Raw genomic sequence first — 13,819 nt, 5'->3', positions numbered from 1 at the left:
GGACCTTGTGGCTCTGCACAAGTCCCTGACAGGAGGGGGCAGCCGGGGGGGTCGGGCTCTGCTCGCAGGGAACAGGGACAGGAGGAGAGGGAGCGGCCTCAGGCTGGGCCAGGGGAGGTTTGGGCTGGATATTGGGAAAATTTCTCCACAGAAGGGGTTGTCAAGCACTGGAAGGGGCTGCCCAGGGCAGTGGTGGAGTCACCACCCCTGGAAGTGTTCAAAAAACAAGTGGATGTGGCACCTGGGGATGTGGTTTAGTGGTGACCATGATGGGGCTGCTGGGCTGACCTGATGATCCTGGGGGTCCTCTCCAACCTCAAGGATTCAGTGGTTCTGTGGTTCTGAGCATGACGAAGGAGGCTGTGCCCAGGCTGCTGAGGTTGTGCACAAATACGTGGAGATGTAGGGACAGACAAAACTTAAACACAACAAAAAACCCCACCGGGTCATAAGGGAGGGAGAGCATCACCTCTGGGTGTGGTTTTACCTAAAACCATGTCAGCAGGCAAAAGGGCAGGCACGGCTCCGCTTTGCCCTCGGTTACCTGTTCCTGCTTCCCCTTTAAACTTCATCCAGCTTGCAACTCCTGCTGCCAAGAGTAGGTGTCAGGATAACCAGTGGGATCTGTGCTGTGGAGGAGTGTGGGAGTACCTGTGTTGCAACAGCAGCTCAGTCATGCAGTGGCTTAAGCCACTTGTGAAATCACTCCCTGAGTTTTCCTGCTGGATCTTGTTAACCCTGGAGCCTTAGCTGGGAGCAATGCTCGGAAATGCTCTCTGTTGCCTCAAGTGCTGGTGGGCTGTAGCTCCTGTTCGTGTGGGCTGCCTGGGTCTGGAATGCAGTGGCTTTGAGTGGGTGCACACACAGACACGCTCTGGAGCTGGGTGTCACAGGGGTGTCTGGGGTTAGGATCCTGCCCCTGGGCATGTCTTGGCCACAGGAACCAGGAGCTGGAGTTACATCAGTGTCAGGCCTCAGCCCTTCCTGACTAATTCTGCTCCACATTGAAAGCTCCTTCTCCCCAAGCACCTGATGTCCAGCTCCTCCATGTGCTGTCAGTGGATGCCACCAGCCCTGATCTGCCTTTGGAATTAGGGTTGCCCATGGCTGCGTTTGCTGTGGTTGTGAACTTCTCAGGCTCACTGCAGGCAAAACTTACTCCTCGTTAAGAAATTATGAAAAACCCACTTTTGTTAAGTGCAGGTTTGTTGGAGTGGGCTCTTTGGCTTCTTGTTCTTCTCATCACCAGCTGTCCCTTTCCTTTCAGCAACACGTGCACGACGGGCGCAAGGAGAGCCTGGATGGCTTTGTGAAGACTTTTGAGAAGCTGCCCACGACTGATGGCTACCCTGGGATCTACGCCTTAGACTGTGAAATGGTGGGTCCAGAGCCAAAACAAAGCTTTTTGGGCATGGCTGAGGTGTGACACAAGCAGCTGAAGGGAAGCTGTTTCCTAACCTCCTTCTTTCTGTTCTGAATATTGGTGCTGGAGGTGTAAATGAGCTCTTATTGATTGGTGTGTTTGACTTGAGGGCTGTGCAGCCCTGGCAGGCTCTGGCTGGCCCACGCTGGGCAGTGCTGCTGCCTGGTCCTGCCTGCACCAGCTGTGCTGCGTTTTGGGAGCTGCAGCACTTGGGTGAGGGGCTCCACAGATCCCACACTCTGGTTGGGCTGTGCCTCTCTTCACATCTGCCCTGTTCCTCGCAGTGCTACACTAAGCAAGGACTGGAGCTGACGAGAGTAACTGTGATCAACTCGGAGCTGAAAGTGGTCTATGACACCTTCGTCAAGCCAGACTCCAAGGTGGTGGATTACAACACCAGGTGAGGATGGTCTGCCTTGGGACAGAGCTCTGTGCTCTCTCAGGAGCTTGGCGTGGCTGGGAGCACTTGTTGAAGCTCCACTGGCCACCACTCCCTAAGGGCTGAGGGGCTTTGGGCCCTGAGGTCCTTCTTCAAGTGAAGGAACCCCACCTGTCTCCTGTTGCTCTGCAGATTCTCAGGTGTGACAGAAGAGGACCTGGAGAACACGAGCATCACCCTGCGGGATGTCCAAGCCGTCCTACTGAACATGTTTAGTGCAGACACCATATTGATAGGGCACAGCTTGGAAAGCGACTTATTTGCACTAAAGGTAACTTGGGCTCTTGCCTTCACATCTCCCTGTGGTGCTTTCCCACCCTGGGGGCTGTCAGGTGTCTCCTTTAAGTTGAGGAACTGTTTATTTCCAAGGACCAGGAGTTCACAGTAGTGAGGCGGCCTCACCTCAGGTCCTGTGTGCAGTTTTGGGCACCACAATATAAAAAAGCCATGCAGCCATTAGAGGGTGTCCAGAGGAGCTGTGAGGATGGGGAAGGGTCTGGAGAGGGCTCATGGGGAGCAGCTAAGGGTACTTGGTTTGTTCAGCCTGGAAGAGACTGAGGGGGGACTCATTGTGGCCTTCAATGTCCTCGTGGGGGAAGAGGAGGGGCAGGTACCGAACTTTTCACTCTCATGACCGGGGACAGGAGCCCAGGGAACGGCTGGAGCTGGGTCAGGGCTGGGCATGGAGCTCAGGGAAAGGTTCTTCCCCCCGAGGCTGCTGGGCACTGCCCGGGCTCCCCAGGGAATGGGCCCGGCCCCGAGGCTGCCAGAGCTGCAGGAGCGTTTGGACAGCGCTCTCAGGGATGCCCAGGCTGGGGTTGTTGGGGTGTCTGTGCAGGGCCAGGGGCTGCACTGATGATCCCTGAGGGTCCCTTCCAGCTCAGGATATTCCAGGATTCCATGGTCTGTCCAGTCTCTGAGCCTGTGTGAAGTTGGTTGTGGTGGAAGAGTAAGCAAGTTGGGGTCATGTGTGTCACTCATGGTGTCACCCCAGTTTTTAGTGGCTGCTGCTGCCCAGGGGGACAGACCTGTCCAAAGATGACTGGGCTGGACAGGGCTCTGAGCAGCGTGGTCTAGTGGAAGGTAGAACAAGATGGTCGCTAAGGTGTCTTCCAGCCCAAACTACTCCATGATTCTATGACTGATCCCAAATCATTTGCCTCTCACCCCTGCCAGATTTATTCTCTGTTCTGTGCCTCCTTTGGTAGGACTTGTGGTGTTACTTTGATGAAGTTATTTTGACCTTTTAGCTGTCCTGTTTCCTGCCTGGCCCTCACCAGCCCGGTGTGCCCATCCCTCAGCCACCTCTGCTGTCCTGCCAGGGAGTGTGTCCTGCACTGAGGCCCCAGGACTTTGTCCCGGGTCACCAGGAGAGCGTGTGGCAGGCAGGAGCCAAGTCTTTGTGCTCACATGCCAGAACTTCCCTCAGCCGTTCCTTGTCCCACAGTTCTCCTGCTGAAGCCTCTGTGGCTGCCAGCTCCCAGCGCTGGGTTGGAAACAGGAGCTTTTAGTGCCTGTAAAACACTTTACCTCTTCGTGGCACCCTTTATCCCAGCCTCGGAGAGGCTTCATCATCATCAGAAAAACATTACTCCCAGTTAGATCAGCTCGAGATGATTGCCTTGGCCTCTTAGAGGCTTGATTTTCTCTTAGCACCACAGCTACTGCCAAGAGGAGGAGCCCAGAGCAATCCTGCAGGGCCGTGGGGTGTCACGGCGGAATGGCCGAGGGCTGTGGCAGTGAAGCCATATCTCACTAATGGCTGTGGCAAGTTCCAAGTGCTGATGGCATTTCAAGTTTTATTTAAAGCTTTATTATCCTGTTTCCTCAGTCTTCCTGATCTACATAAGTAATTACCAGTGTGTCTGGGAGGGTGCCAAAGCTGAGTGCAGGCCAGGGGAGATTATCCATAATGTTGGCAGTTTTATACTCCAAGGAGAGGAGCAGGTTGTTTCTGTTACAGTGCAGCTGTTCTGGGAGCTGTAACTGGTGGAGTTAGGGGTTGTCCTGCAACATGAGCTGGTGCCTGGAGGCAGAGAGGAGAGGGGATTATCAGGGTCCTGTCAGAGTCATCTGTGTTAGGGCTTGCAGAGCCATCCCTTGGTCAGGACGCAGGTTTATCTCTTAGGCCCTGCATTTCACTCCTGTGCTCAGAATATGGGATCGCCTTCATCCACATTCCTTTAGCTCCCACTGAATGCAGTTCATGACAGCAAAGGATTAATCTTGTCTTAGCCTGAGAGGAAGAAATCAGTGTTAAAAAAAGCCAGCCTGCCCTATGATTATGGACTGTCAGGTGGGGCGTCTTGGCTGTCCCCAGGCCCCTTGGTGCAGGGCAGGGAGCACTTGGACCTGTTCAGCATCCTCAGTTCCTCCAGCGTGGGGACAATTCATAGCTGAGGTGTTGGATTAGAGGGCTGGAGCCCCTCTGCTCCAGAGCCAGGCTGGGAGAGCTGGGGGTGCTCACCTGGAGAGGAGAAGGCTCCAGGGAGAGCTCCGAGCCCCTTGCAGGGCCTAAAGGGGCTCCAGGGGAGCTGCAGAGGGACTGGGGACAAGGCACGGAGGGCCAGGACCCAGGGAATGGCTTCCCAGTGCCAGAGGGCAGGGCTGGATGGGAGATTGGGCAGGAATTGTTCCCTGGGAGGGTGGGCAGGCCCTGGCACAGGGTGCCCAGAGCAGCTGGGGCTGCCCCTGGATCCCTGGCAGTGGCCAAGGCCAGGCTGGACATTGGGGCTTGGATCAGCCTGGGACAGTGGGAGGTGTCCCTGCCCATGGCAGGGGATGGAGTAGAAGCCCTTTAAAAAGTCCCAACTCAAAACACTCTCTGATATGAATCAGTGATAGGATTTCCTTGTTCCATTCCATCCTTGCTGAGCTGGTGCTGGATAAAAACTTCCTGTTGAGTCACTGCTGACGGATGGGAGGATTTGGGGTTGGTTTGCACCCCAAAGGCCAGGCCTGTTGTGTAGCAGCAGTGTGATGTCCATCCTGCTTTGTCGTGCACATCCTGCCCACTTCTGTCCCTGTCTTGGAATCCCAGAATGGTTTGGTTGGAAGGGACCATTAAGATCACCCAGTTGCAATCCTCTGCCATGGGTGGGGATGCCACTCACTGGACTGAGCTGCTCCATCTTGAGAAGCAGTTGAAAGGTTGCTACAACTTACACAGAGGCTGTTGTGAAGTCAGCTGTTTCTTCAGTTTAGTTTTCAATTGGGAAATACTCCAGAGCTATTCCAGCTTCTCCAGGCCGGGGGATCAAGGACTGACCTGTCCTGCTTGAGTTACATGAACTGGATCAGCCCCAAACCTCTGCTGCCCTGAACGTGAGGTTTCGGGGCTCTGGGGGCAGGCGTTTGGCTGGCACAGCAGTGGGAATCCTGTGTGCACACACCCTGCAAGGGGAGTCATCCTGCCTCCAGCCAGCGCCTCCTGCCAGACTGGTTGGGTCGGAAGCTGCCGAGAGCATTGCACAGAGCCCCAGAGGTTACCGGAAGGGTGCTGCGGCACGGCTAATCCCGAGGAGTGCCTGTCCCTTTGGGAGAGGGGAAATAACCCTGTTCCTCTGCTGCTCCCTCAGCTGATCCACGGCACCGTGGTGGACACAGCCATCGTGTTCCCCCACCGCCTGGGGCTGCCCTACAAGCGGGCCCTGCGCACGCTGATGGCCGACTACCTCAAACGCATCATCCAGGACAATGGTGAGACCTCTCAGGGTGGACCTCCACCCCAGTTCCTCCTGGGTGCAGCCCTGCCTTCCTCTGCTGTCCCCAAGCCCATCCTCCTGCTCCTGGTGTTTTCTCCCCTGCATGTGTGTGGTGGCTGGGAACGTGCTGGCATAAGGAGCCTCTGCCCCGGCGCAGTGTGCCCCGTTCCGAGGGCAGAGCTCCCGCTGCTTCCCTCCCTGTGCTGAGTGGGACAAAGGAAGTGGTGTGACAAGGCTGAGGGTGACTCTGCCAAGGCCAGGCTCTGCCCTCCCTTCTCTCTCTGGCCAGCTGAGGTGGACCCTTCTGTTGGAAGTGTGGCCTGTTCTTCCCACCTTCCCTGAGCACCTTGCAAACGCTGCTGGGGAAGCTCCCGGCCGTGGTACATGGCAGCAGCAGTATTGTATCCACACCTGGCTGTTCCACAGCTGATGGTGTCAGGCTGCAGCCCAGCAAAAAGTGTGGGGTTAGTGGGAAAAAAGTGTGTTTAAAGTTGGGGTGGTTCAACCTGGAGAAGAGAAGGCTTTGGGGACTCCTTAAATCTGCTTCCAGTGCCTAAAGGGGCTCCAGGAGAGCTGCAGAGGGACTGAGGCCAAGGGCTGGAGGCACAGGACACGGGGAATGGCTCCCCAGTGCCAGAGGGCAGGGCTGGATGGGATCTTGGGAAGGAATTGTTCCCTGGGAGGGTGATGAGGCCCTGGCCCAGGGTGCCCAGAGCAGCTGGGGCTGCCCCTGGATCCCTGGCAGTGCCCAAGGCCAGGTTGGCCAGGGCTTGGAGCAGCCTGGGACAGTGGGAGGTGTCCCTGCCCATGGCAGGGGTGGCACTGGATGAGCTTGAACAAACCACAAACCATTCTGGGATTCTGTGGAATTCTTCTCCTTTAAATCCCTGGCCGTGGCTCAGGGTGCTCCCAGGTGTGGCTGTGGCTGCAGGGGCCAGGGAGCAGCTGGCTCTGTCTGGGGAACTCGCTGTGCTGTGCTGTGCTGTGCTGTGCTGTGCTGTGCTGTGCTGTGCTGAGCTGAGCAGGCAGCAGAGGGGTCACTGCCAGGCCTGTGTTTGTGTCCCCAGTGGAAGGACACGACTCCAGCGAGGACGCCAGAGCCTGCATGGAGCTGATGGTGTGGAAGATCAAAGAGGATGCGAAAGTGAAGCGATGACCTGTGCGTGTCTCTCTGCTGTTCCTCCTGCACCTCTGTGAAGAAGCAGTGCAATAAATGCCCGCAGCCACTCTGTCCCCCCATGCCAGCAGCATGTTCCTGCTCCCCAGCCATCCCAGCAGGACTCCTGCACTCACACCCGCAGTCCCCATATCCAGGTGGTGGCTCTCGGATCCTCAGACTCCACCTGAGGGATTCTCTGTGGTCCAAGCCCTGCCTTGTGGGCCTGGCAAGGTGGTTTTGAGTAGCACAAGCAGAACTTCTTGGTTCCTAGGAGAAGCTTGTTAGAGGTAGGTTGGAGATGTGCAGAAGGATCTTTCTGGTTCAGTTAAAGGTAGATCGTTTACTTTTTTTTTTTTCCCCCCAAATGTAACTTAAACTGGCTCTGTACTCCAAAGCAGTGTTTGGAGAGGGGGAGATGGAAGGTTGGGCAGGAAGCTGTGAGGGGATTGTGTGGGAAACAAGACCTGAGGATCGAGCACTTGGGAAGAGATCCTGGTGCAATCCCACTGCAGAGCTGCAAAAGAGGGAGGCTGGCTCTGAGCAGCTGGAGGGCGAGGAATGAGCTGGGATCTGGGAATTGGCACCTGCTGTGCCCCAGGTGATCTCCTTGCTGAGGGCTGGCTGGCACCTGGTTCTGCAGTCACTGCAAAGGGGGAAACCACGAGTGTCACACCTGGCCCAGACCTCAGGGAGCCACGTGGCAGGGCAGGGACAGCAGGGTGGGCACAAACAGCTCCCAGAGCCAGGGAGAACCTGCATCCCATCACTGCAGGGTAGGACAAGCTGTCCTTCCCCCACCCTGAGCTTCCAGCAGGGCCCCAGTGAGCTTGTGTTCAGGGAACAAGGCTTTTGGGGGTACAGGTAAGGGCGGCCTCAGCAGCGTGCAGGACGCCCCACCAGCCTGTCCCTGATGCAGGGACGTGGTGCAGGCAGAAGCAATAGGGAAAAATCCTTCGTTTCAACTCCTTCACAAGTTCTGCAGAGAGCAAAGGACCCCGTTGCGTGTCTGGCACCTGGGCAAAAGCAGCTGCTGAGTGTGACTGTCACACTGGGGTGACGGGGGCAGAGCCCAGGCAGACTGGATGGCACTGGTGGGTCCCTCTGCCTAGACCCTGCTGCTGTCTGGGGACAGCAGAGCTGAGGGAGACAATCCCTGTGGACAGGCTCTCTCAGCTGGGTCAGGCAGCACCTTCAGGCAGTGACCCCTCGCCCTCCCTGGCAGCACTGGAATTGTGGCCCTTGGTGGCTGCTGTGGTCCCTGTGTCCCTGGCATGAGCTGGCTGTATCAGGCTGGGGGCAGGGGGCAGAGGAGCTGCTGGGGTTTGGTTCCTGTCAGAGCCGGGTCCCACTCACTGCTTTGTAGCCTGCTGGGCTCAGGGTTTGGGGACAGCTGTGTGTCCCCTGCATGTCCCGCTGAGCTGTCCCAGCCTGTGGGCAGGGGCGTGGGCTGGGCTGTGTTCCCGGACAGGGATGTCCTGCCCCGAACTGTCCCCATGCCACTGCTGCCCTCGCAGGCAGGGGGGTGGCTTCTCTGGGAGCCACCAGGAGCGGTGGGGCTGTAAAGGCTCCTGTCACTGCTGAGCCTGTGCTTCCTCTGGCAGCCTGTTCCTTACCCCAGCTGTTGGGGATGCAGCTCCCTGCCCTCCCCTAGTGCTCCAAATCCAGCTCTGCTCCTTCCCTGCCTCGGGGCTTCCACCCCAAGCAGCCTTGGGACACCTCGGCCTGTCCCCCTCTCCCACAGCCTGCAGGGAACGGGGCTGTTCCTGCCCAGGCCGTGGGAGGGACAGGGTTCAGTGCTTCCTGACTGGGGAGGGAAGGTTTGTTCCTGCTTCTGCCTCTTTCCCATGTTTATCCACCATTTATCTTCACCCTTGGCTGCAGCGATGGAATGTCCCTGGAGCAGCCACATCAGGTGTCAGATGTGGCTCCTGCCTCTTGCCTGTTCCTCGACAGGCAGCCCCTGCTCCAGCCTTCCCACAGCAGCTCCTTCCCTGGAAAAGGCAGGATGTTCTAACACGGACACGCTGTGCTGGTGTCCTGCTCGTGGAGCTGCTTGGCTCCATCCCATCTCCTGGGACTGGGGCAGGCAGGACATTCCTCCAGGCAGGAATCCTGCCAGGCCACGGGCCCTCCGTCATTTCCCCTTCCTTTCCCCATGGTGCAGCCTAAACTGAGGCTTTTGGGGTGGGGCTCTAGGGGGGTTGCCTGTGTCAAGGGATGTCCCTGGGAAAGTGGAACCGTGTCCAGCCACAACATCGGTGTGGTCAGAGCCAGTCCTGGCCCAGGGCTGCCATCGCCTCCCCAGGCACCAGAGGTTTGGTTGGGTTGTACAGAACGATTGTAACCTGTAACTTTTGTAATTGTTTTTAATAAAAGAGTGTTGACTAGATGCACATTCCTGAGTCTGGGACTGCTCTGCCTGTGGATGGGTTGTGGAGGGGAGTTGCTGGAGCCGTCCTGGAGCTGGGGCGGGGGGGGGGGAGGCTGGGCAGGCTTCCCAGGAGCATCCTTTCCCCAGCTGGAGAAGGGGGTCCAACATGTCCAAGGTCCTGCATCTGGTTCTGGGCAATCCCAGCCCTGAGCACAGCCTGGGGGATGAACTCAGGGAGAGCAGGCCTGGGGAGAAGGGGGTGTTGGTGGTGAGAGGCTCAACCTGCCCCGGCCATGGGCACTGACCCCAGAAACCCCCCCTGTGCTGGGCTGAGCCCCAGCGTGGGCAGCAGGGGAGGGGGGATTCTGCCCCTCTGCCCCGCTCAGCTGAGACCCCACCTGCAGAGCTGCCCCAGCCCTGGGGAACAACATCAGGAGCACGGGGAGCTGCTGGAGCCACTCCAGAGGAGGCCACGGAGATGCCCCAAGGGCTGGAGCCCCTCTGCTCTGGAGCCAGGCTGGGAGAGCTGCGGGTGCTCACCTGGAGAGGAGAAGGCTCCAGGGAGAGCTCCGAGCCCCTTGCAGGGCCTAAAGGGGCTCCAGGAGAGCTGCAGAGGGACTGGGGACAAGGCACGGAGGGCCAGGACCCAGGGAATGGCTTCCCAGTGCCAGAGGGCAGGGCTGGATGGGATCTTGGGCAGGAATTGTTCCCTGGGAGGGTGGGCAGGCCCTGGCCCAGGGTGCCCAGAGCAGCTGGGGCTGCCCCTGGATCCCTGGCAGTGTCCAAGGCCAGGCTGGACATTGGGGCTTGGAGCAGCCTGGGACAGTGGGAGGTGTCCCTGCCATGGCAGGGGTGGCACTGGATGGGCTTTGAGGTCCCTCCCAATCCAAACCATTCTGGGATTCTGTGAGAGCGGTGGGGACAAGACCCCGCTCTGCTGCTTGAGGCTGGGGCTGGCCCCGTGGGGTCCCGGTGGGGCCCCTCAGGTGTGTCCCCCCCACCACTCTGGCCCCGGGTGGCGCCGGCGCCTCCCGGGCACGGGCTGAGGGGTGAGGGGGGTCCCAGCCCATTCCCCCTTTGCCATTTTGGAACCCGGGTGCTGCCCGATCCCAACCATTCCCTGATCCCACGATCCCTTCCATTTGCAGCCTCCGTTCGTTCCTCCGGGTGCCCCCAGCTCTCGCCTCTCCGTGCCCCTCCAGGACACTCCCGCCCGCCGGGATCAGCCGAGGAGCCCGAGGGGAAGGGGTGAAACTGGTGCCGCTCCTTTTGGAGAGAACCCCGATCCCAACCCCCTGCACTGAACGAGGAGAGGGGGCCGTGGCCGGACCCTCGCTCTGTGCGAACCCCCCACACCCCGAGGGGTGCCCGAGCCCCTCGGGCACATCCCGGCTCCTCCTGCCTCATCCCGGAGCTGCGATGGAGCCTCGGCATCCCCCCAGCCCTGCCCAGGCTCCCCCCGGAGCCCGTGTCTATCTCCCAAATGGGGCAGGAATTAAAGTGCCAAGCCGAGGAGCTGATTCAGCACGGAGGAAGAGGTGAAGGTAAAAAGTTCAAATAAAAAAATAATGGGCCATTAGATGACCTCACTGGCAATGTGTTTTATTTAACGCGCGGCTGATGGCTCGGTGATGGCAGCGGCTGCTCCGGAGGCTGTAAAAGTCACGCCTGGCGCGTGTTCTCAGCCACCTCCCCGGGCTTTTGTGGCGCTGGGTGCTCCGGCAGTGACCTCCAGTGCCATCCCAGCCCCGAGGGTCCCGCTGTGTCCCCCCGCTTGCAGCTCACCTGGCAGCCCGAGGTGACATCAGGGAACCCCTGCAGTGACAAAAGCATTTTGCTTTGTCGCCCTTGTGGAGCCTGGAGGGTGACAGGGACCCTTGGAGTCTCCTCCAGGTCGAGGCTGGAGGCAGGTAGGATTTTTAGGATTGTAACAGCCCTGGTGCCAAGGGAGCAGCACTCACCCCGCCCCCCCCCCCCCCCCCAGGCATGTGGAGGGACAGAGGACACAAGGCCAGGCTGGACATTGGGGCTTGGAGCAGCCTGGGATGGTGGGAGGTGTCCCTGCCCATGGCAGGGGTGGGACTGGGTGGGCTTTGAGGTCCCTTCCAACACAAACTGCTCTGGGATTCGACGACACCAAAGCACGTTCAGGATCTGCCTCTGGGGTCTGTCCCTCCTGTTTTTCCCTGGAAGATCTCGTCTCCCAGGGCACTGCTGGAGTTGGGGCATCACCAGCAGAAAGGGTTTTCTCTCTCTCTGAAAGTTTGCCCCTTCTGGGTGGCTTTGCCTCTGGCTCTGAGTGTGACACCAGGGCTCTGCTGCAGCTGAATTGGGGGAAGCAAAGGAGCAGAGAGAACCCCAGAACCCCCTTCCTTCCCCTTCCCAAAACCCTCTGGGATGAGCTGAAACCTGGGAGATGAAAGGAAGTAGCTTGCTGGGGAAAAGGCTCCATTCCCACCCCAGCAAGAGGAGAGGGGCTCAGAGGTGCTGGGGGATCACAAATCCCCCACTCTGCCCCGCCTCACTGGGGTGCAGCCCCTGATTCCACACCGTGTCCATATCCATGGAGTTGCCTCTGGCCCCTGTCCCAGTCTGAACTCTACCAGTGAACTGGTGCTGCTGGTCTGGTCCTGGGAGCTGTCAGGGATCCAGTGCCCCGCAGGGTCTCTGCCAGGGCTGTCAGAGTGTCCCAGCCCTGGAGGGGGGCCCTGCCTGGCTTTCCCTGCTCCCTGACCCCACCCTTTCCTTCCCAAGGATGGAGGGATATGCCAAACCTGAATCCAAGCAGCCTCGGCGCCAAAGCTGCCCCGTCACAGGGGGAGGGAGGTTTTGGGCAGCCCGGGGCCCGTCGGGGGCTCAGAGCCATTCCATGTCCCTCCTTCAGCCGAGACCAGGCAGCTCAGCACGCCCAGCCCTGCGTTTGCAGATGCTCCAGGATTTGCAACAGGATCTGCCTTGTCCTGCGGCTTCTCCCCCCAGCAAGGGACATCCACAGGTGTCTGTGTCACTGCCTGCCCCTGAGCCACCTGGCACAGGTCAGAGGTGACCACGGTCATCGATCCTCTTTATAAAAAGCTTTTTACCACATTTTATCCAGACCCTCCAGGAGGGGAGGGCTGGCGCCAGGGCAGGCGGGGAGTGTCCATCCCATGCTGGGGTCCCATGGCTCGTGTGTGCAGGCAGGAGAGCTCCTCACGTGGTGACATCAATGCCACAGCCGGTGGGGACAAGGACCTCACAGCAGCCCCTGCTGCCTCCACACTCCTCCAGACTTTTGCTCGGCTGGGCCCGGGGATGGTCCTTGGCCGTGGTGCTGAGCCCGGGGACCTCGGTCACTCTGCTCCGTGCTTTGGATTCTCCTGGGTGGCAGCACGGGATGCTCCCACCAGGGCCTGTGCCCCTGCCATGGCCCTGTGTCCCCACCAGGGATGTCCCTGTGCCCCAAAGTGCAGTGCAGGGGGGCTGTGATGCTCCCCAGACATTGGGGTCCCTGTTGCCAGCCCTAAACCTGCAGCAGGGTGAGCTGAGTGACACCTGTGTCACCACAGGGACTGGGGTCCTTCTGCACCCTCCAGCCACCAGTGAGAGGTGAACTGGCCAGACTGGGGAGCTGGGGCTGCTGGTGGGCAAGGAACAGGGTCAGCACCAGTGACCCCCACCCTAGAGCTGTCCCCTGGCCTGTGGTGGCTGGGGGGGGGGCTGGAGACAGAGGAGGAGGAGGGTGGAAGGAGGGCAGCAGCCACGGATTGTGCAGATTTTGAGAGGGGAGTGAGGGGAGTTTTGGGGTATTGAAGGCAAGTTCTGGGTGCTGAGGGCCACCACCTTCGGACCAAATGGGAGCCCAGGAGGTACCGGCTGGAGGTTGGGGGATGCTCATGGGGCTGCTCCCAGGCTGGGAAACAACCCCCGTCCCGCAGGGAAAAGCTCCTAAATTATTATTATTATTATTTTTCTCCGAACAAACGGGGCTTTGTAGCTGCTCGGCCGCTCGGAACGGGGCACCTGGAGCCTCTCGGTCCTCGAGGAGAGGGAAAAACCTGGCTCAGAGGTTTAACTCTTCCCTGTGAGCACGGAGGCGGCCAGGGGGCAGCTCCCGGAGAGGGGACACGCCAGGACAGCCACTGCAGAGCCCGGAGAGGGGACACACCAGGACAACCCCCGCGGTGCCGGGGGAGGGGACACACCAGGACAGCCCCTCGGCGCCCCAGGGACACCCTCTGCCCCGGCCTCCTGGCGCTCACTTAATTACACGGGAAGGGGGGGCGGTGTCAGCTAATTGCAGAGGGCGATTGATTGGGAAAATGTCATCTTCACTGGCCTCTGTTGCCAGGGTGACCTCGGCCGTTCTCGTTCCCGGGTGCCCAAAGCCACCCGCTATGCGGCCTGCGGGGGAGACACGGGGGTGGGGTGTGGAAATCCCTTTCCTTCCTCCGAATCCAGCCCCGATGCTCCGGAAGCGGCGAGAGGTTGCGACAGCCGGGGCACGCCGCGGTTCGGGACCCCGCTGTGCCCGAGGGGCCACTGGCCCTTCCTGCGGTGCCGGTGCCGCCTTCGCGGAGGGGGTTGGCAGGCGGGGAGGGGGCAGCGGGCGGGACACGGCAGGTGAGGGCTGAGATGCTGCAATTCCGTGCGGATGCTGCTCAGCCCTGCGGGATCGCCGCGGAAGCGACAGGCGGGTGATGGGCTCAGGGAGAGGCTGGAGCACCCTGGTTTCGTGGGAGGT

The 13,819-nt window shown here is 59.7% G+C and overlaps 1 protein-coding gene across 2 annotated transcripts in view; it reads left to right on the top strand.

The window, feature by feature from the left end:
* The window catches only part of REXO1 (RNA exonuclease 1 homolog), a 46,442-nt gene extending 37,324 nt beyond the window's left edge, over window positions 1-9,118 (top strand). For both annotated transcript variants that reach the window (XM_048287795.1, XM_048287794.1), the window contains exons 12-16: window positions 1,268-1,378; window positions 1,708-1,823; window positions 1,995-2,133; window positions 5,441-5,561; window positions 6,634-9,118. In XM_048287795.1, coding sequence (XP_048143752.1) covers window positions 1,268-1,378; window positions 1,708-1,823; window positions 1,995-2,133; window positions 5,441-5,561; window positions 6,634-6,722 — 576 coding nt within the window. In that variant the 3' untranslated portion in view covers window positions 6,723-9,118. The remainder of the gene's footprint in view (window positions 1-1,267; window positions 1,379-1,707; window positions 1,824-1,994; window positions 2,134-5,440; window positions 5,562-6,633) is intronic.
* The last annotated feature ends 4,701 nt before the right edge of the window (window positions 9,119-13,819 follow it).

This window comes from Corvus hawaiiensis, chromosome 28 (genome assembly GCF_020740725.1).
Source record: "Corvus hawaiiensis isolate bCorHaw1 chromosome 28, bCorHaw1.pri.cur, whole genome shotgun sequence".
NCBI classification, from domain to species: domain Eukaryota; kingdom Metazoa; phylum Chordata; class Aves; order Passeriformes; family Corvidae; genus Corvus; species Corvus hawaiiensis.
Note: the sequence above shows the minus strand (reverse complement) of the source record. Positions and strands in the feature narration are given on the sequence as shown.